This window comes from Cryptomeria japonica, chromosome 6 (assembly GCF_030272615.1).
Source record: "Cryptomeria japonica chromosome 6, Sugi_1.0, whole genome shotgun sequence".
NCBI classification, from domain to species: Eukaryota; Viridiplantae; Streptophyta; class Pinopsida; order Cupressales; family Cupressaceae; genus Cryptomeria; species Cryptomeria japonica.
This window is the reverse complement of record NC_081410.1, coordinates 366,598,969-366,620,282: the sequence shown is the minus strand read 5'-3', so window position 1 is coordinate 366,620,282 and position 21,314 is coordinate 366,598,969. Positions and strand designations below refer to the sequence as shown.

The 21,314-nt window shown below is 37.7% G+C and overlaps 1 protein-coding gene across 9 annotated transcripts in view; it reads left to right on the top strand.

Moving 5' to 3' along the window:
• Positions 1–21,314, top strand: part of LOC131072233 (phospholipase SGR2) — a 269,214-nt gene that overhangs the window by 158,564 nt on the left and 89,336 nt on the right. For all 9 annotated transcript variants that reach the window (XM_058008349.2, XM_058008348.2, XM_058008350.2 and 6 more), the window contains one exon: positions 5,736–5,885. In XM_058008349.2, coding sequence (XP_057864332.2) covers positions 5,736–5,885 — 150 coding nt within the window. The remainder of the gene's footprint in view (positions 1–5,735; positions 5,886–21,314) is intronic.

Genomic DNA, 21,314 nt, shown 5'->3' with positions numbered 1-21,314 from the left:
TCCTTCTCTTGGGAGCTTGACTTCTTCATCTGCATGAATCCTGACATCACTAATAGTCCTTTGATTATCCTCGGAAGTAGACTCTTCCGGCTTCATCCTTTCATAAGTGAAGGGAACACCCATATTAACTAACTTATTCATCTGTATATCTACCCATGCACGGGAGAAACTCAATACCTCTCTCATCAATACATTCAGGTCAATCTCTTCTGACTCTGACCAATTTGGCAATAGGACTACCTTCTTCATTTCACTCTCATACTATGGATGCGTATGATCTTTGTTATCTAACACTTGATCAGGAATGAGGAAAAGTCCACACTTCCTCATGAAATACACTGATATTCTGGACCACATTCTTCTCTTCACTGCTTGCTCATCCATCAGGTTGGCCCAATAATCTTCTATGTCAACTTTGTGGATGAACTTCTCTCCACTGATCCTTCCAATTTTCTTGTCTGGATCAAATCTTTATCTTTTCTTGTATGTAGCAAATCTATAGAATGCAAGCTCCTCACTCGCAGTGCTGGTGGCTATGGTAGACTGGCAAACCTCTGATGTCTTCCCAACTGAAATAGGGAATGTCATGCCCATCTTATGCTTCTCTCTTTGAATGGAATCAAACTCTAGAAGCTGTCTCCCCACTTCCAACAAGATCATTCTGTCGGTCAGATACCTAGGAAGCCTGTAGGGTTCAGATTGAAACCCATGAATCCTAAGGTACGTGAAAGTGGGAAACTGAATATACCATGATCCATATTTCTCTATTAACTCTGTTGCCTCCGTGGACATTCTTCTGTGGATTCTGCCTTGCAGCATCCGTGTGATGTACATAGTGAATGTATTGTTCACTCTCTTATAGTCTTCAATTCTATACATGCTTAGCTGGGGGTAGCATTCATGACTCCTGAATTGTCCTTGCCCATTCCCGACTTCACCTTTGTATATTAATCCTCTGTATGAAACAAACTGTGCAAGCAGGTATACCAGGTAAGAAGTCATGGCAAATGACTTGGACCGCTCTACATTCCTCAGCTAAAAGTTCAGATTGTCACTTATAATCTTAGACCAATTTACTAATGTTCCTCTAAGACAATCCTGGATGAAGTAGAACATCCATCCATCGAAAATTACTCCTTGTGGCATCCCCATCACTCTATTGAGTAGGAATATTAAATCGCTATACTCCTCCTTGAAGTCTACGCACATGAGTGTCTTGGGGGCTTGGGAATGATAAGGCCTAGGCTCAATCTTCCTCTCTTTGTTTATTAAATTCTTGCATACACCCATTTTCTTCGTGTATCTTTCTGTATATTCATCCTTGGTCACATCCTCCATGTCCGTTCCGCGTGGAATTCCGAACACCTCAGTAAGGTAGGCAATGACAACACCCTTAGGCGTTTTGATCATTCGCATGAGCGGATCATAACACCGTGCACACTCCAGGATAAACTCACTGCACTGTATGGATTGTGGAAATCGAGCAGCATGAAAAATACCACTCTTCATATGGAAATCGAGCAGCATGAAAAATACCACTCTTCATAATGTTCGCATATGCTGGGGAAGGAACTTGATCTCCAACTCCGAATATCCGCTTTTGCATCTGGTCGAAGTCTAGGAAATGCATGTTTGTATCTGTGATCTCCTTCCATCGGGATGAAATCTTAAGCTTTGGATAGAATCCAGTCTCCAGCATCTTCAGTAGTTCTTTCCTTTCCTTAAATCCAGACTTCGACATCGCACCTCTACTAAGCTTGAAGTTAGACTTAGGAAAATAAATAAAATAAATAAAATAAATAATGTTCTTGATAAAATTCCTGACTTTCTAAAGATTTTAGCTGATTAGAGCATGAAGTTAGGAAAATAATCCATACTCTTTGTGGATTTTGACAATTAGATTCAAAGTATGACAACACTAGGGCATGGAAACCCTCTATAAAATTCATTAATACCTCCTTATGCTTAGAAAATATGCAAGCTAAGTGCAAAGGAGTATACCGGATCAACAATGACTAAGGAAAGGTGTGAAAGGTTGTGTTTTAACACAAAGTATGTCTGAAGACACCTTCTGTAGTCAACAATGGAGGTCAACAAATCTAAAGACAACCTGAAAATCAGACTTTTGAAGCATGTTGTAATCCTTCAAAATATGCACAAACTCGATAAAAATCAGTTTGATGATGAAAAGAACCATATCCAAGAATGTAAGTGTGGCTGGTAAAAAAATAAATTTTTGAGGACAAGTTTGAAAATTAATTACTTCAGACTTACCAGCACCTTGCAAAGTAGGTAAAAAATCCCTGAAAATGATGGAAAATAGCTAAGGAATCAGCTCCAAGCAAAATCGCCAAAGTGGTTAGGTGGCTGGAAATGAAAATTTCTGAGAACAGCTGCCTATAATGGAGTTTTCAGACCTACAACAACGATAAAATGGTCTGAAAATGCACTAAAAACTCCACAAAACACCTCCAAATGCAAATCGCCTAAGTTGGAATTGGGTGGGCAATGAAAATTGAAGTCTGAAAATTAATGTGCAGCCAACAATGGAGGTCAAATCTGAGGCAAACCTCAGATCTGAAACAAATCAGCGAGCTGGGAATGATGGCAGCCACCAAGCATGAAGAAAATCACCCCAAATAATGACACAAAGCTCTCCAAATAAAAATCGAAATTTTCCCAGCTATGGTGCCATTCTTAAAATTCTGAAAATGTCTTCAATGGGAGCTCGGATCTGCAACAATGGAGGTTGGAACAGGAAGCAAAAAATGGAGGAGAAAATCGCCTAACTCCCAAACAACAAAAATCGCCACCTTCACCAAAAATTGCCAAATTTGGAAAAAAACGGCAAACTTGGAAAAATCGCTAAATTTGGAAATGGTCTTCAATGGGAGCGAGGGAATGAATAGCCAAGCTGGAAAAAATGTAGGAGGAAAGAATCCTCAACCCAACACTTCACTTCAACACTTTGCCAAAATTCGCCAATAAGGGAGAAACAATCGCCTTTCATGGAGACACCTGGCAGATTTAATAATAAAATAATGTTGGAAACTCCTCTCTTATACTTGCTTTTGCCTCACACTTTCTCCACACAAGCAATGTGGGATAAAACACTTGCTTATATACTTGTTTGGTAAAAACTAACTTTCTTCTAGAAGGTTTAAAATAAGTTAGCCAAATTTTAGCACTTGCAGGGGAAAATCGACCCAGGCGTGGATAAACAGTGGTGGAAAATCATAGCCAGTATGGATTTCAGGGGAAACCCATGTGTAGTGTGGATTTTTAGTGGGGGAAAAGGGTGGGTAGTCTGGAATATGAGGGGAAAAGCTCCTCTAGCATGAAATTTGGCCTTCTAACCCTTGGAATATGGATTTCCCTTAGAAATTTAGCATTTTAACCACTCAAAATCGCTTATAAACTTTAAAATTAGAGTGGACTTGGGCAAATTTTCCAAAAAGATGAGTGAAACGTTAGGAAGTTATCGGGATAAAGTGCGAAATCAACTTAAATAATACCTTAGGAGCGAGAAAACAACTCCAAAAGGTCTGGGAATACCTTGGCACTTTAAAATCACTGATGGGTGTGTTTAATGTTCAAAAGGTCAACACTTCGACAAAATTTAGGATCATTAAAATATCAACGTTTGCAACTTGATCCTATAACTTCAAAAACCCTAGACAGCACTAGGCATGATCAAAACTCCGAGACTTGGGCACAGGAAACACAAAACTGCCCACTAAGCAGCCAAAACCCTAACCTAACAACATAGAAAGCAGGAAAAGAGGGGGTCCCCGTTAGTAATGGGGCGATGTGTGAAAAGGTCACAACAGACCCCTCATCGCGTGAACTTAAATTCGGGATTCTATTGGCTGTAGGTTGCTTGGTCTAACACGGAGCACTTACCTTCTTTCTTCAACGCAGAGCAACGGGCAAAGCAAAAATCGGGGGTCCTTGTCTGGGATAGGGGTGTTTGTGCGACACCCACAACCAAGTTCTTATGAGTTTTCAAGTAGGAAAAATAACTCATTTTCTCCCTTAATGAATTACATTATTATATGTTATACGTGCAATAACTATGGTCATATAGGACGCTATTGTAGAAGTGGTTTTGTAGAACCACCTAGACAAAACAAGGAAAAGGGAACCATGGGTAAGAAAAAGAAAGAACCTAGAAAGTTTGAAAAGGAAACAAGAGCAAGAGAAGGAGAAATCTATGCTTGTGCTCCATGCACAAGAAGTATCATTAAGACAAGGAGAATTATGAATTCGGGGAGGGCAAATTATTGCATTATCTTTTAGCTCCATAGAGAAGACGATTCAGAGATAGAACATCTGATTCATTTTTTATATGAGGGTAATGATCATCTAATTGTTATACTCACCTTTGATTTTTTTTGTTTGGGTTTTGAAATAGTTTTTCTACACAATGAACTCGCCAAACACAAACTGAAAGAACATGCTGATAAGGTCTGAACTGAAGTTTTATTGATTTAAGACACATTACATAGCCTTTGGAAATAACATTAACACAATCCCAAAAAGAAAATAGCATCACCAAGTGAAATTACAAGTTATCATCAGCAATATACCAAGCGAAATACCTCAGAATGGCAGTCAAAGAGGCACTGGACAGGTCTCTTACAGATTTCTGAGTTTGAAGAATCAATAACAAAAATGTCTTGTGGCCTCACGTGATAGAAAGCAAGCCTCCAAAGGCAGCAATGGCATCCAAAATGCTTCCAAACAAGGGGAAAGGCCCACAAAACTGCTCAGATCAAGAAATCATTCCTTGCAAACTATTACTCAGTCACTTTCAAGTCTGCAACACAAAATATGACTGCTGTAGCAATCTGTGAACACTAGCTGATCTCTGAGTTTCCTGCATGAAAGGCAAGATCCAAAGTAATATGTAATGGGAGGCGATGCTCAACTCAAGGCTCTTGTTCTTGTTGCTTTCAATAAGAAAATTAAAATCTTGTGTTAAGACCACATCCTAAAATGTACCTGAAGAAGACCACACTCCACCAGTACAACTAATTAATAATTAAAAAACAAATAGTGTAGTATCGAGTAACCAATAACTGTTTCACAGGTTCTGGTGTTTTTTTTTTATTGGTTAACCTTGAGAATTTTTAGCCTGGTCTTAGCTGGTAGAGGCCAAGAGGGAACCTTCTTCCCAGCATTAACATTAACTGTCCAAATCTGTGAGCTTAGCAGCTCAGCAGGAGCATGAAGTCTGTGAGCTCAATGGCTCAGCAGGGATTTGAGCTTTGGTGGCTACACCACCACCACTATGTTTTAACCATCTCGTCACAATCTTAATGGAAATGGGATCTAGAATATTGCATGAACAATTTCCTATTCTAATATTTTCAACCCAAAGTTCTACCATTTAAAATTCTCTTTTGAAGTTAGTTTAATTATTAGAATAAGGTGTTGACTATTGAGACATCTTTAAGTATCAAGTCATGTTTCTGTCTTGCAATTTTCTTTCCTTAAAAATTTCAGACTTTTATTTTTTTATTCTGTTATTTTGTGTACTAGAACAGTAAACTCTTAAAGATGCCTTTCTGTATTCCATCTAGTTGCAGGAGGTTGACATGTCTGAATTGGTCATGCCCCTTCTGTTGAGTACTTTTCATTGCTTTATCCTTATTCAATGCTCACTTTGGCCTCAAGCCATTTGATTTTGTATAGATATCTTCACTAACTGGGATTATGCTTTGATTTTCTAGTGGCGGAGAAGTTTGAAACTGCAAGGTGAAGCAACAGTTGAAAAAATTACCTTGGAGGGTGTGCGGGGCTTGCGAACTACTTTAAGTGCCACTGTTCATGATGTACTATATTACATGAGTCCAATTTACTGCCAAGATATAATTGACTCGGTATGTAGTAACTTTATCTCCAGTTCATGGGCTTTCTATGGTAAGGGAAATATAAAATTCTACATGGTCCTTTTTCCCAATATTTTCCTTCCTCGACGGCACTTATTTCCTCTGAATTTGGACTGGAAAAGAGCAAAAAGAATTAGAATGGCCAAAATATAAAGTGATTAAAATGTATGGACCCATATGGAGCATTTCAATTTTGGTTGTTGAAATTCAATTATATATGCCTCCTACATTTGGATTTATATTTCTGTACATGTACTTTGCCATCATTACAGTTTACAAACTTTCCAGTCTTTGTTTTCTTTGTATCCTCTTCTATATAGGTATACACTGATAGAATATATTTCATATTTGTAAGTAGAAACAAAATGTGTTAAACATTAAACTCTACAGAGATGCTAGTTACAGTTCATTACAAAATAAATGTTTTGATGCTGTGTGAACACAATGTCTGTGCCACAGAATTTTTAAATTATGAACACCAAGGAAATGAAAATAAGCTTGAGAGTGTATATGAACTAGATGTTTATGCACATTCCACACATTGAAGTATGCTTGAGAACATGTTTGTGTATTTTCTAAATTTTATAAAAAAAGCATTAGGCCTTTGCATAGAATTCATGTTTCATCATCGTTCAATTATCTTCTGAGAATTGTGGGTGAAATGTGAAAAAAATCCTATAAATTGTTTCTATTTGGAGATGTGTCTGACATAATCGTTGTGGATGATGATGGGTAAAATTTTCATTGCCATGGAAAGAATTGAGGCCACATGGATGCAAAGCTTGAAGTCTTTTGTGAATTAGAATCCTTTATCAGTAAACTCTCATAATTACATTGAAAACAACGTAGGATAGAGTGTTACCTCCCAAAAGCCTTGAAGCCTTTGTTGTACAATTTTGGGCATTGTAAACTCTCTATTTGTGTTTCACCAAGGAAGCTATTTTACATTGATAAAAATTGATAAATTTTAGCAGATCAAACTCCTTGAATTTCAAATATTCTGGACTGCAATCTTGCTACAGTTGGAATCTGGGGTTTTTCTTGGTGACACCCTATCTCAAGTAATCAACCCAGTTCAATGGATTTAAATGTTATGGTAAACATTTGAGCAGAACTTGTTATATGCATAAACACTTTGTTTTTGTTTCACTGAGTGATCTATGGAAGATCAATTGATTTTTAACAATATTTTTGTCAATTTAGTTTCTCATGTTTGAAACATTTTTGGACTATAACCTTGCTTGGACTGGAACCTGGGTTTTTTCATGTTATATTCTATCTCAATCAATTAATTCATCCCATTAGAGTTAAATGTTAGGCTAAACATTTGATTAGAGCTTTTAGAAAACATGGGGCTGGGCTAGGTCTGTAATATGGTTATAGTTAATCCTTACTTAAAGGTGCTGCCATGGAAACACATAAGCTGGGCGTGCATGCACTTTCATAAGTTCAATCCATTAGCTCTAGGTGTTTCCATGGCTACTACAAGGCACCCAAGAGTCCATGGGAATGCTCTTTTGAACTTGTCGTGTTAATGTTTTAATTTACAATGAAATAGTACACATGGTAGTGTTAGCATTCTTGTCATTGATGTCAAATATTTGTTAACATAAAAGTTGCAGTAGTTGAATGAAATCTGAAGATCTTAATGACAAAGGATAGGTGTGTCTTATTAATACACAAACAAATCTGAATGTTGAAAGCTTAAACATATTGATCTGCAAACAGAAACAAATATATCAATCTTACGAAATGGTTCTGAAGTTTGCTCTTTTGCTGGTATAGATCAGTCTGCAAATAACGATATGTAACAAAGCTTTATTGGTCATTGATCTGTAAACAATGATTTGTAATAAGGCATACGTTTCAGGCACATTATCATTTGTAATCTATTCAAACTACAAAGCCTTATGACTTCTGAAAAATGTCTTCATAATCTTCACGTTAAAATAAGATGCTTGATATCAGTTAAGGGACAGTTGTTGGTTAAGGGCAGTTACTTGTGGTAGTTGTAACTTTCTCTTAACCAATGTGGAAGTTACAAATCAGTTTAAACTTTTTATCAGTGGAGAGCCTTAATGTATGTTGCTTGCATTTGATAGAGGCGTGTGGAAGATGGTGAATGCGTAGGAAGTGTGGTATAATCTGCCAAGGTGTGGATTTGAAGAGTATGTGAGAAGAGTTATATTCAAATTGTGATGATATCATAGAATTCGATGCTGCAAAATAAAAAGATATCACAGAAGTAAAGGAAAGAAGATTAAAACGTTTTGATTACAGTGTGTGTGTTGTAAGTATTATTTATATTGTGACAGTTTAAAGGTATAATGCAAACTTTATTTCTGTCACTTTAATTCAAGTCCAAGTTTAGTATCAATATAAAAATGATATATCCCCTCTAATGAATCTATTCTGAGATAATATGAACAGGCCATCAAGAGATTGTTGTCTGAACTGAGAATATACAAACATATTTACTGAATTTTGTTGATATTACTGTTGTTGTATATGAAACAGAACAGTATATTCGAAGAGGGATAACTTTCAGATTGTAATATCTGTGTAAGCTTTGCATATCTTCAAATGTTGTAACATCTGCAGATTTGAAAACAGTAACAGTATACTCTATTTGTAAAATTCTTTTGGTTGATGCCACGAGAGTTCTGAGTGGGCGCTCAGATAGACAAAGCTGTACCTGTAAGGGTTGGTGCTCTCAGGCAGGGGGTTTGGTGGGTTGGTGCCCTTCAAAAAATTGTAAACAATTTATTTGTGAGGCTGGATTAGGACAGTAGATCCTAGCAGCATTTCTCACTGTGGTTTTCCCATCCTGGGTTTCCACGTATTCATTTGTGCATTGTCTCATTGTGTGGTGTATCTTCTTCAGTTTTCGGTTTTCAGTATTGAGTTTCAAGTTGCTTACACTGCAATATAAAAGGTTTAATAAGTTCTTCAAAAGGTTTAATTGAATAAGAATCTATATTTTGTGTACTATTGATTCACCCCCCCTTCCCGCCCCTCTCATTAGTAAAACTTGTGTTCTACACAAAGTTGCATGGAAACGGATACGGATACAAACACAGATATGGTATCAGATATGGATACGGCCATTTTTTAAGACCCCCAATATGGATACGGCTGTATACGGCATTCATAAAAAACACATACACATATATTTAAAACAATTTTCTAAGTTATTCGAGGAGATCTTCATTACTTCAAAAGCAATATAGTCACATAATTGCTACATAAATAATGATAAGTTGATTTAACATTTTACAATATGCAAAAATAGTAGAGTTGCATTGGAAGATAACCCAAAAAATGGGTCACTGAAATAGAAAAACATTTCATTTGTCTTTCTCATTTGGTGTAGATTTTGTTTATACCATTATAAAAAAAAAATGCATGAATGAAGTCTTTTAAAATTAAATTTAGGAAGATTTATGTCAAACTTTAAAACAATCAAATCACATAATATCTAGCATGATTGGAAATCAAGGTTTTTTGTGCACGCACGGATATAGTAGTCGACGTGTATTCGGGCTGTACCAGATATGTATCCGTTTCAGATACGGGAACGGATACAGGGATACGTGTGCCCAGGGAGGGACAAAGGAGTTTCCGGCCACTCTGGTTCTACAGGTAGAACTGTTATTCTAATTATAAGGGGAAGCTTCTTGAGACATAATTAAATGTAGACAAAAACTATAGACAAAATTTCCAAGTATGCACATTGAACAAGAATTCATGGTGTTTTTTGAATAAATGGAAATCACTAAATGACCATGTTTTTTCCTTAGATGCATGTGTTGGATTGTTAAGATTTAAGCCCCATAGAGGATAAGTTTAGATATTAAGAAAAACAAATAATTCAAGAATGAAAAATCACAACTTCCTACTTGATAAAGCATAAACTAGCTTTTTGTTGAAACAATATAATGTCCCCTTCTCGCACCTAGTTGGTTGTACTTCTTGTTAGCTTATTCTTGGGTTCCAGTAGGCTATTTGGAGTTGTTTAAGGAACTCTGAGTTTTGTGGAGAGCTTGGGCTTTCAATTTCAATGGGTTTCGATAGCAATTCTATTTTTGCCATATGCTATTTTTAGTAAGTACCATGTTGGGCACTTGGCATCGGTTTCATTTCCAACTTCGCTTCTGTGTGAAGTGTTCTCTTTTTCAGTGTTGTGATGAAGTTTTCAAAGGTGATGGAAAAATTATATTTTTATATCACTCAATAAAGTGTTTAAATGTGACTTTAATATAACTTAAGTGATTAATATTTTTATAAAGTATGTCCCCAAGTGGGACGCCTAGAGTTGGGAGACATAAGTTTTTAAAAAGTCATATGGGGGCTTTTTTCGAGAGGATATTATATTTGAATATTTGAATTTTCCTTAATTTCTCCCTCCAAATCTATATATTGGGATTTGGGCTCTCATTCTCTCATTTATAGTTGCACACATATTGAAATGTTGTCGAAATGAACTTTGGGAGTTCTTCTTGGGATTGTTGAGGACCAAAACCTTTGCAATTTGCCTACTTTCGGTGGTGAAAGATCCACCCTAGCTGGTTGTTGGTTCTAGTCAGAGGTTCCATTGAGTTGTTGAGTTTTGGTGAAAATGAAAATTCATGAGGATTTTTGATTGGGGTGTCCAGTTTTTGGTGTGCTTAGTGTTTTTTCAGAGTGCTGTTTGAATTTCAAGAGTTTTGGATGAATTTCTCCAATCTGGCTGTACGCTTTGAGCCTCTTCAAAACCCTTGTTTTGGCTCATATTTCTCAAAGAGATTAGTTTTGGCTTTTGGGTATTGATTTATCCTTCTTTCAACAGTTGGGAAATTCATTCTGATAGGTTATTTGCAAGCTTTTATCGACATCTGATTTTTATATGCCAAATTTCCCCTAAGGCAGCCTGTACACTTCCTGAGCTACACATGGGAGCTTTTTTGGAGGTTTAGTGTGCTAGTTTTGATGCTGAAACTCCTTTATTTGGTCCGTTTGGATATTAATAAATTATTCTGAGCAATAAACAGCAGATTGGAGGATTATTTGGAGGTTTGAAAATTTATTATTGAAATCCCTTGTCTTGTTTGTGCCCAAACTGCTGCAGCATATTTTCTGACATTTTATTTATGATTTAGACCTTCATTTTAGGCACTTGCGCTATTCTGTGAAGTTATTGTTTTAGAAAAAAAGTTTCTCGATTTAAATAGATGATAATTTCTAGTGATCACATTTCCAGGTCTGCAAATGATTAGTTTCATTTGATTTTTTGAATTATGCAATTTACTTGTTGAAACTTGAAAGTTTGTAGTGAAGTGTTTGACTAAATGCCTATGTTAGCCAGCATTTTGGAGACGGTATAGAGCAGGGATGGTGGGATGTGTTTCTAGGATGTAAACAAGAGGGAGAGATGGCTATTAAAAAAATAAGAAAAAAAAAAAGATACAGAAAATTTCAGCTATTCATATGATAACATTCATAAGACAATTATCATATACATCATAGAACCTTAACACATAATATTGGAGTTCTATTAACATATTCATTGCATTCGTTGATGAAAATCACAATGACAATAATAATGAATAACCACGACATATTATATGACAATTACATCAAACTGCCCAAAGGCTGCAAGTTTCAATTTTCAACTAGAAAATGACAAATATATAGAAATATTAATTTGCAACTGTCCCTAATCAGCCTCCCCTAACAATATATCAAAATTGGGGTCTGAATCACTGGCACTATCAGAGGCTGTGTGTGGACCAATTCCTCTCTACCGTAGAGGAGTTTAACGACCTGTGAAAGAAGACGAGTGGCAAGCATCCTCAACTCTGGTGTATCCTTGCCATGCCATGTCCACCATCCAATGGGGTTGGGTTGAGCTAATGTATTTCTATCCATCCTTGCCTCTGCTCTACTGAATGTTGGGCCATAAAGACTCATAAAGTCTAGCCACTGTGATCTAAGTTTGCTAGACTCCTCCATATACATTTTCACAAGGGCCCTCATCAAGCCTTCTTTCACCTCTTCATCATCAGATGTAGGCACTCTCCTAGGTCTAGCTGCATACCCTTTGGGATTTAGAGCGTAGGCAGTCATATGACATAGGCTGTTCATAGTGTCCCACGTGCATGTCACAATGGGCCTAATATACTCATAATATACTAAAGTTGGATCCCTGCTGTGAATCACTTGCCTCATCTGTCTAAGCATGCTATCAAATGTTTTATAGATCTCTCTAAGCCCAGGAGAGTTTGTATTAGCATATCTTATAACCCTCACAATAGGTGAGATAATGGAACAAATATATCTGCAAAGGAGGAAATTTAATTTAGTAAATTTGCAACTTAGAAACTTAGAAACAAAATCAGAAATTTAATACTAAATTCAGCAATGTATTAGTTAATAATAAAATAAGAAATTTAATACTAAAAATCAACATTGCTTAAAGTAATAAAAATAAATCTCTTACTTCATTGTGGATCATCAATCATCCTTGAGGATTTTTTGTTTGACACTTTTTCCTTTAAATTTCTTTGCCTCTGACCATCTACCCCGCTCTATATCAACCACCATTGATTGTAGTGGCTCTTGAACCTCAATCGTCCTCCAACAAAATAAAGTAGCTGGCATATTTAGTATCCACAGGATTGAGGAATTCCTTCCTCGAAAAAGCCCTAAACAAAGCAAGTGATGTGTGATGACTGTAAATAAACATTTGAATGGCTCTAGGTTTTGACACCACCTCCTTCACCCAATCTATTTTTCCAATAACTTTCAATGTGTTGTTCAATGCATGAACTCAACACAAGGTCCAAAAAATGTGCTTGTAAGCACCCTCTACCATTAAGCCAGCTAACTTGTATACATAGGTTGAATTTGTCTGTACTTGTACAACATTGGAGGGTCCAACCTCTTCTATGGCATTTTTCAAAATTTGAAATTGGAAGCCTTTATCCTTCCCCTTCTTCGAACAATCAATGGCTCTAAGAAAATAAGAGCATATTGAACATGCGGCAAAAATATTGATGAGTTGTCGATGTCTAATATCAGTTCACCCATCCATAATGATAGAGCATTCATACCTTATCCAAATTTGTCTCATCTCCTCCATCATTATACTCACCTTAGAACACTCCTTATCAAGGAGGGAGGTGCATAGGTTATGATCTCTAGGGGGATATATGAAGGAGCAATTGCAAGTGCATCTTTGGACATTTATTTAAAATATGGAGACTATGCTACATGAAATGGTATGACATTATGATAGAAAAATTTGGCAATAGAAGTATCAGCTACATCTCGTAATTGCATATTAAACATGACAGCAACACCACTGGATCTCTCTATGATTCTCAGGCTCAATATGTGTAGATTGAGTAATTGTGTAGATTGAGTGGTAGTAGTGGTAGTAGCAGTACTAGCATTAGAGAATGGCTCCAAAGACTCCATTGACATTAATGTTCTTTTGGCTTCACCCTCCATGTGCAACCTAGTCACCTTGGCCTTCTCAACTAATGTGATGGTTTTGCATATTTTTATCCCTTGACGAGTTATGCCTACGAGATTGGAGTAAACTCTTTTGTAGCTGCCCTTGTAGTCTTCCTTGCAAATGTGACACAGCCATACTTGACCCCACCCTGAATTTTTTTTCTTGGTGTCTATGGTTTTTTTTATTGATCGACGAACTTCAAGATTTTTAGGCTAGCCCGAGTCCAGGGGAGGTCACAAGGGGGACCTCCTCCCCAATCAACATATTCAAGTAAGAAGCCACTTATTCAACTCAAATCAACTTAGAAGCTACAATGGAAGTCCAAGAGCCACCACTTGGAATTCCAACACTAGATGTCACTTTGTGGATTCGAACATGGATCTCCATCTTGAGAACCTTATGGCCTTGCCATTACAACACAACCTCATTGACTCTTGGTGTCTATGGTTGTTGCATATTGCAAAAGTGGTTTTTTTGGGTTAAAGTGGCCTTTAGCATAATTTTTCAAAATTTCAGAAGGGCATTTAAATGGATTTTCTACACATCATGTGTCTGAAACACCCACACTTCTTGAAGAATTGCCATGTAATGTTTGTTCAATTTCAATCTCTTCACCCTCACTATTGTCATGCCGCCCCACAAAATTGAGGATAACAAACCTTGGTAAAAGAAGAAGATCACATCTTTTTCTTCTGCTAGACTGAGGTCGCAACTTCATAACAAACCTGACACAACATTCACAATTATGTGATCACAACCTTACATTATATCCTAGATGGAAGGATATAAGCGATTTCGTTAAAGAAGTTGATTAAGATTAATTGGGAAGTGATTACCAAGAGGTCTGAAATAATAATTAAAACAAAAATAAGGGAGCGATTAGTTATGAGGCGTGCCCCTTGCAAGGGCAATGGTTTGGATGAAGGGTTATGAATCTCTCATCATAAAGATATAAATAGGAGAAAAAGTCATTTGTTGAAGGCATCGAACAAGACAATCTGATTCTGGTCATAAGGCAGTAAACTGTAAGATACAACTGAATATAATATTTATTCAGTGATTTTTATGCAACATGAATGTGTCTATTGCTAATTTATAAAACTGTTAACAGCTTTAATTTATTTATTGAATTAAATTGTCAATTCTTCAAGATATATATATATATATATATATATATATATATATGGGCCAAGGGGCCAAATGACTGAGAGGCTCATTGCATGCCCTTGTGCTTGATTGAGGAGGATGGGCTCCCGGTGCCTTATCATGCTTTCCTATTGTATTTCATATTATGGTTGGCTGTTAGAAATAACTATGAAATGGATTCAAATGCATGTAGGATATTTTGTATTCTATAGGGATTATCTATGATTATAATATTTGATGTTAAATAATTACAATAATCTCTAAGTTTCATTACAGTTGCATAATTTATTTATAGAAAATTCCTTGTAAATAAGTTGTATTGTTGGAATTGCTATTTTTTGGGCGAAAATCAGGTATATCCCAAAAGGGGACATTACAACTACCCTCACTACAACTACCCTCGTTTGTTTTTGGATTGAAATGCAAATGACAGCTGCAAGTGAAATCGTAGAACAAAAACAGAAAAAAAACTTTTTGAGTTTTTTTTTTAAAAGTAATTTTTTGCTGCTATGTGTTTGAGGACGGCTGACTGTTCTTGGGACGGTCAGGGAATGCCTTGGCATCCCTTGCCTGTCCTGAGAATGGCTAGCCATCCTCGAACATTTCCGAGTGTTTCCTATATGTTCCAAAAACGTCCCCTTTTTTCTGGTAATTTTGGTGACGGTCGGGGATGTTTCCGAGGTTCTCCGTGCATCCCCCAGATGTTTCCACTCCGAGATGGCTATTTTTTTGTTAGCTGTGCATCCCTGGGTTGTGTAGCATAATTTAATTTTCTCTAGCAATTTATTCTATGTGATGTATCTTGCAGTGTTCATGAAAAAGATGAATGAAATCTGAAATCACACCTATCAGCAAACTATTGCTGAACATATCTCATCATTACACAACTTGCGAAAAAATCTCAAAAAAATCAGGGATAAACATTACAAACAAAGATATATTGAAATGAATAACATAGACATATGCTCATTATCTGGCTTGAACACAGGCCAATAAATTCAAATCAATACGAGAGTATTTAATTAATAACATTATATGATTTCAAGAAGTAAATATGTAATGCCCCCTCTCTAAGCCTAGTCAAATGGTGCCCATTAGCCTATTCCTCAGGTTCTCATAGTCTAATGTGGTTGTTTAGGGAACTCTTTGGTTCTTGGAGTATGTAGTTCTGTTACTTTGGCATTTCTATTGTTGGCTTTGAGCTTGGTTATCAATGAGATTGATGGTGATGCTTTCGGAAGTGTTTTTGGCCACCTGGTTTGAGCCCCACATTACTTGGAGCCCATGGCTATCTATAGCAAGTTTCTGTTTCAACTTAGTCATGTCTCTTCATCATTAGTGACACCTTGGCACATTTGGTTTCATCATCCAATGCTTTGTTGGTGCTTCCGTAATTCAAAGGGCTTGATTTTAATCAAATGCTTAAGTTATGATATTTTATTATTAAGTTTCACTTAAACATTTAATTATTTATCAAAGTGACTTTTACCTTGGAATGAGCATCCATATTTTGGGAAAGATAAAATATTTGATTTTGTCAAACTATACTTTGTAAAGGGACAATGGAATTTGTTAGAAATATAAGAAGGGAATTTTGAGCTTATTTACACTATGCATGAATTTTCTATGAAAGATATGCTATGGTTTTTTGTAACGTCCCACCCTAGGTGGAATCACTGAGAATTGTACAGTAGCAACCTGCTGGTTAATTCTTAATTAAACATAGGATGTTTTCTTTTCATTTTTTGTTTGTTTTCTTTTAAAGTTTGAAGTTACAGAATGGTTTGTTTGTTTGATGTTTGAACAATGATATTGAATAAATGATCTATTTTTGCATTCAAGAAACAAGCTGAAAACAAACTGAAAATATGCAACCAAGTCCTTGAAATTTCCAGATTTAGATAGGGGCTAAGTTTTACAATATTTTTTAATAATGATGATAGCCCAAGACTAGAAAATGCCTTTCAAAACTAATTCAGACATACCCAAAAAGTTTACTCTTGAATCTGGTAGTTGATGTGCTTGAGAATAGCAGATAAGGAGTTCTAATTAATGACAAGGTGGCAGCCAAGTAGCTCACACAGAAATATGTTTGCAGCACTTCAAAATCTGCTCCTTTCCAGTCAAAATACTGCCCAAAGTATAAATCTAATCTGGATACCAAAAACTGGTCAAAGTTGGTTCACCAAACCCCAATGTTTGGTGAGAATGAAGCTCCATGTTTACTGGTATATCTGATAAATTAAATACAGGAAATAATAATATACATAACAATGCATACTAGACAAAGCAGTCAAATATATCTTTATTCACACATGAAATTATTACAGAGAAGAAGTCCAGAGATGGTTGGCCAAGGATTACAATTAATTTGACTATACTACACTACCTTCCTTGGCGGTACACAACATATTTAAAGGACCTGATGGTTGCTGAGAGGAACACAACCGTCAACCAACTAACACATTAACTACACGAGAGTGACAACCCACTTATTACAACCAATTAATACATTGGCAGATAACAAATATTATAAAATATAACAATAGGCATTTTATGCCGACTACATGATCCCCCGCCAAAAGAAAAGTCGTCTTCTAGACGACAAGTAAACATCAAGTAATATTTAGGAAGACTAATGACAAACAATGACTTGGACTGAGAACCCCAACATGTAGTGTACTTGCCAAATCAAATGAGGGTTTGGGGGCAATGCCCCCAATGGGGGTCTGGGGGCAGCACTCGTAGTGAGATCAAGCGCCCTTTGCAGGGTGTCGGGGCATGCCCCCATCGCCAAGCCCAAATTAAGACCTTCAAAACCACTTGAAACTCCATGATGCACATCATTTTTCTGACTTTTTAAGACATCAAAAGCAATATTGATGAAGCCCGAGAAGAGCTTTAACCAATGTATGCAACATGTTGCGAAGAAACCACTTTGTCGTAACTAAGAAAAAATGTTGTTGAGTGGTGAAGGAGTTTAGTATTTGCCAATGATTGCGTACAGTAACCCAAGGAAGTTGCACATCCTCCTGAAAGTTCCTATCAAGACGTGTGATGGGAAATATTATGCCAAGCCGTACAATGTGAAATATTGAATACTGCCGTAGCATGTCATAATGAGACTTCCATACAATGCCACAATGGTGATGTCATACACTATTGATGTGGATTGTCTTGACTCCAAAAGCCAAGTGTAAAACCTGTTGTACGATGTGAATATTGAAATGTCGTGTGTTTTGTAAGGGTGAGTATCATACGGTAGCAACAAGAGTAAGTCGTACAAGGGAAGAGATTTTGCCAAACTGTACAGTATGCCAAAGGAAATACTGTCGTACGATGTAACGAGGAATATTTCGTGCGGTGTAAATTGTTGGAGACCATACAAGGTAAATGTGAAAAGGCTATGTGGGTAATTGAAGCCGTACTCCCATCATATAGCATTTCTGTACGAGAGAATGAAACAATGTTGATGACATCGTCGTACAGAAAATTGTTGTACAATAGAAGTGGGGATGTTGTATGATGCCAATTTGAAGTCATCGTGCGGGATTGTCTAGCTATACGGAATGGCCAAAGATGGTCCATATGCGAAGAACATAAGGTTGTCGTACGACGGGAAATTGTCATACGGTGTGGAATGAAACAAGCTGCCATTGGATAGAATAGTAAGGAGTCCGTATGGGTGCAAGATGAAATTGTCATACAAAATGTCGTCGTACAGGTGCAAAATGAGACTGGCGTACGGGTGCAACCTGAAACTGCCGTAGACAATGTTGTACAAGTTCAAAAATGAAACCACCGTACAAGGAAGTTGGGAGTATGAGTTTCTCCAAAAATTTCCAGTGACGTTGATTTTCCTTCACAAGTATTTGTACACTCCACATTACATATTCTGCTCTTCGTACTGTTGGATGTATCCTTCATAACTTTATATGCTTTCATCAATTGCTCTTCACCAAGAGTTGTAGCTTCAAGAAAATTAGACGCTGGCCAAAATACCTCGTAGTCCAACATTTGCCAATAGGATAGTCCATAAAGGGAACTCGTCTCATCTTCAGATCAATCTTCCAGTTCGAGCACCCATTCATCATTAGGTTCCATCGTCTCCCATCCTCCCTCCATCCCAAAATCTCCACCCTTGGACTCTAAGTCGGAGGATGCCGATTCTTCACTCACCACCTGGTTCCTCAAGTTGATGATGTGCTTCTTCCCATCACTCTAGATTGAGAGTGTGTTCCACTTCCAATTGTGATTTGCCTTGGCAGTAATCAGCCATCCCCTCCTGAGGAGTGCATTGTACGTCTTCTTTTGCAACAAGATGACTACGAAGTCCAAGAATTTTTTTTGTGTCCCAATCATTATTTTTGGTGCCATGTATGTTCCCAATGGCTTGATGCGATGTTGGTCGACACCTACTAAGTGGAAGGTTGACGACCAGAGTGTCGGCTTCCCCAAACATTTCCAAGTGTCCTTTTATAGAACCTTAACTCTTGAGCCCCTGTCGAAGATGGTGTTTGTCAACCTTTGGCCCATTATTTACATCTCGACAACAATCGACTTCCTCCTAATGCTCATTGTTAGCAACATTGGATCACTGACCTCATTCCCTTCGCGTGGTGGTTTCCTTGTCAGTTCCTCCTCTTGTGGCTTATATTGTTTCTGGATGAATGTGTCATCACTGACTGTGTTGGCAATTGCCATTCTCAGTTGCAGCATAGCTTGAAGGTCTACCACCTTGATGGGTATGGTTGTATATAGCACCTGCCGAACTATGTTCTTCTCTGATTCCTATAATGACGCACGTGCAATTCCATTGGAAGTTATTTTTTCCTTCGCCAACACTTGTTCTACTTTTTCTCTAGCTTCTCGGAGTCATTCCTTCTTCGCACAAGGGTCTGAGTACACTGCCTTCTTCGTTTGTGCTCTCGTGATTGCCAGAAGTACCTCATCTTGTTCTGCCACGTCTAGCATATTAATACTCTTTTACTTTGGCAGTTGATGTCTACATGATTCGCCAATCCACACCATTTGCACAATAATTGTATGTTGTCTTTCTTATTCTGGCAGTCTCTTGCAAAGTGTCCCCATTCACTACATTGTCGACACTGTATGATAGGACGTCTTCTGGAGTTGTACTATTTTTGATTTTGCCCTCATTGATTTCCATAATTGCCTGGCGATACATCCTGTGGTTTAGATGGGCTAGACTCTCCCTGTGTGAAGAGTACATGCGTACTTTCTAGTATTCAAATTATATGGACACTCCTTTATTGAATGATCCATCACTTGGCAAATATCACAAAACATCTTTTTAGGACAATTACGTTTCGTGTGCCCCTCAGTTTTGCACTCAGTACACCATAGTTCATTACATTCTTTATTGTTTCCTTTCTCTGCCTTCAATTCTTTCATTGTTCTCATCAAATACCGTCGAAGGGCCTTTATAGTTTTGGATTCTTCATCACTGCTACCTTCGGTGCTCTCGTCATTGTCGACCTTCCTATTCCCTCGAGAGGATGGTTTGTTTTAACTCTCGACGTCCATCACTCAATTGTAACCATTGGCATACGAGGACGGAGGCGCTACTTTCATCTTCTTGTGCAGCAAGGGGATCAATCCCTTAGTGAACCACCTCTTCTTCAACCTGTCGGCTGGCTAGTTCTCCGTCTTGTTTAGCAATTCTTTGAGCCTACGATTGTATGCTCGCACGTTCTCGTTCTTCCGTTGTCTAGTGTTGTAATTTTTGCAACAATCTCATTCTCGTCTCTCAACAGTCTAAACTCTTCTTGAAATGCTGCCTTCAGTTTGTTCCATGATGCTTAGTATTGAGCCGCTAGGTCTGTATACTAGTTGATGGCAATTCCCCGTAGGGCGACGGGGAATGCCTTCAACTTGTAATCCTGGTCATCTTGTCAACCAGTAATACTGGTCATCTTGACCATTCGCCTCCCATATTGTTATGCAGGTCTTGCAATGGCGAATGGGATCCTCCAATTCGTCCCCTGTAAATTTAGGGAGTTTTTGCTTTGTGTTCATTATTGTTTTCACTCGGAAGGTACCTTGTATATTCGACCAGATTGGACCGTCTCGCTCTCACCCTTGTTCTTGTGCCTCTTGCACTCTCGACCATGCGCGAGCTCTCTACATGTCCACCTTTTGTGTCTTCTACACCTTGGTCACCTTCTTTGTTTCTATACTCTCTTCTCCTCAGGGTCTTCGACTTAGGCCCCCTTATTTTTGGTTCCTCGACGAGGGACAAGTTTCGAAAACGGTACAAATTGGTTTCTCACCTGCTTACTCCCTTGTGTGTCGGACCTGGGTGGACTGTTCCAACTGCTACGTTCCGGTGCTTTCCTAGGACTCTCGGCCATGCGCATGTCCTCTGCATGTCCACCTCTAGCATCCTCAACACTCTGGGTACTTCTAGGCTTTGACTCGTCCCTGTGCTCCCTTCGGCTAAGGGTTGGCGGTTCAGATGCTTCGAATCTCGATTCCCCTGAGATAGATAGATGGCGGAATATGTCTATGAGTTCAGGATTTCCCTCTTCATACTCATCCAACGTTGACTATACAGATGAATGGTCTAATCATCCAACTGGATTTTCGTTCGAATGTTTCTCATAATCTTCTTTTTTTCTCATTGTTCTACAATCCTTAAAGATCGCCTAATCACTTGGTCTTGACCACCTTGTGGCCTCTTCTTACCTTTATTGGGGTCTAAGGGCATGAACCACTTAGGGCTAACCTGATTTCTTTTAAGGCAATGACGCCAA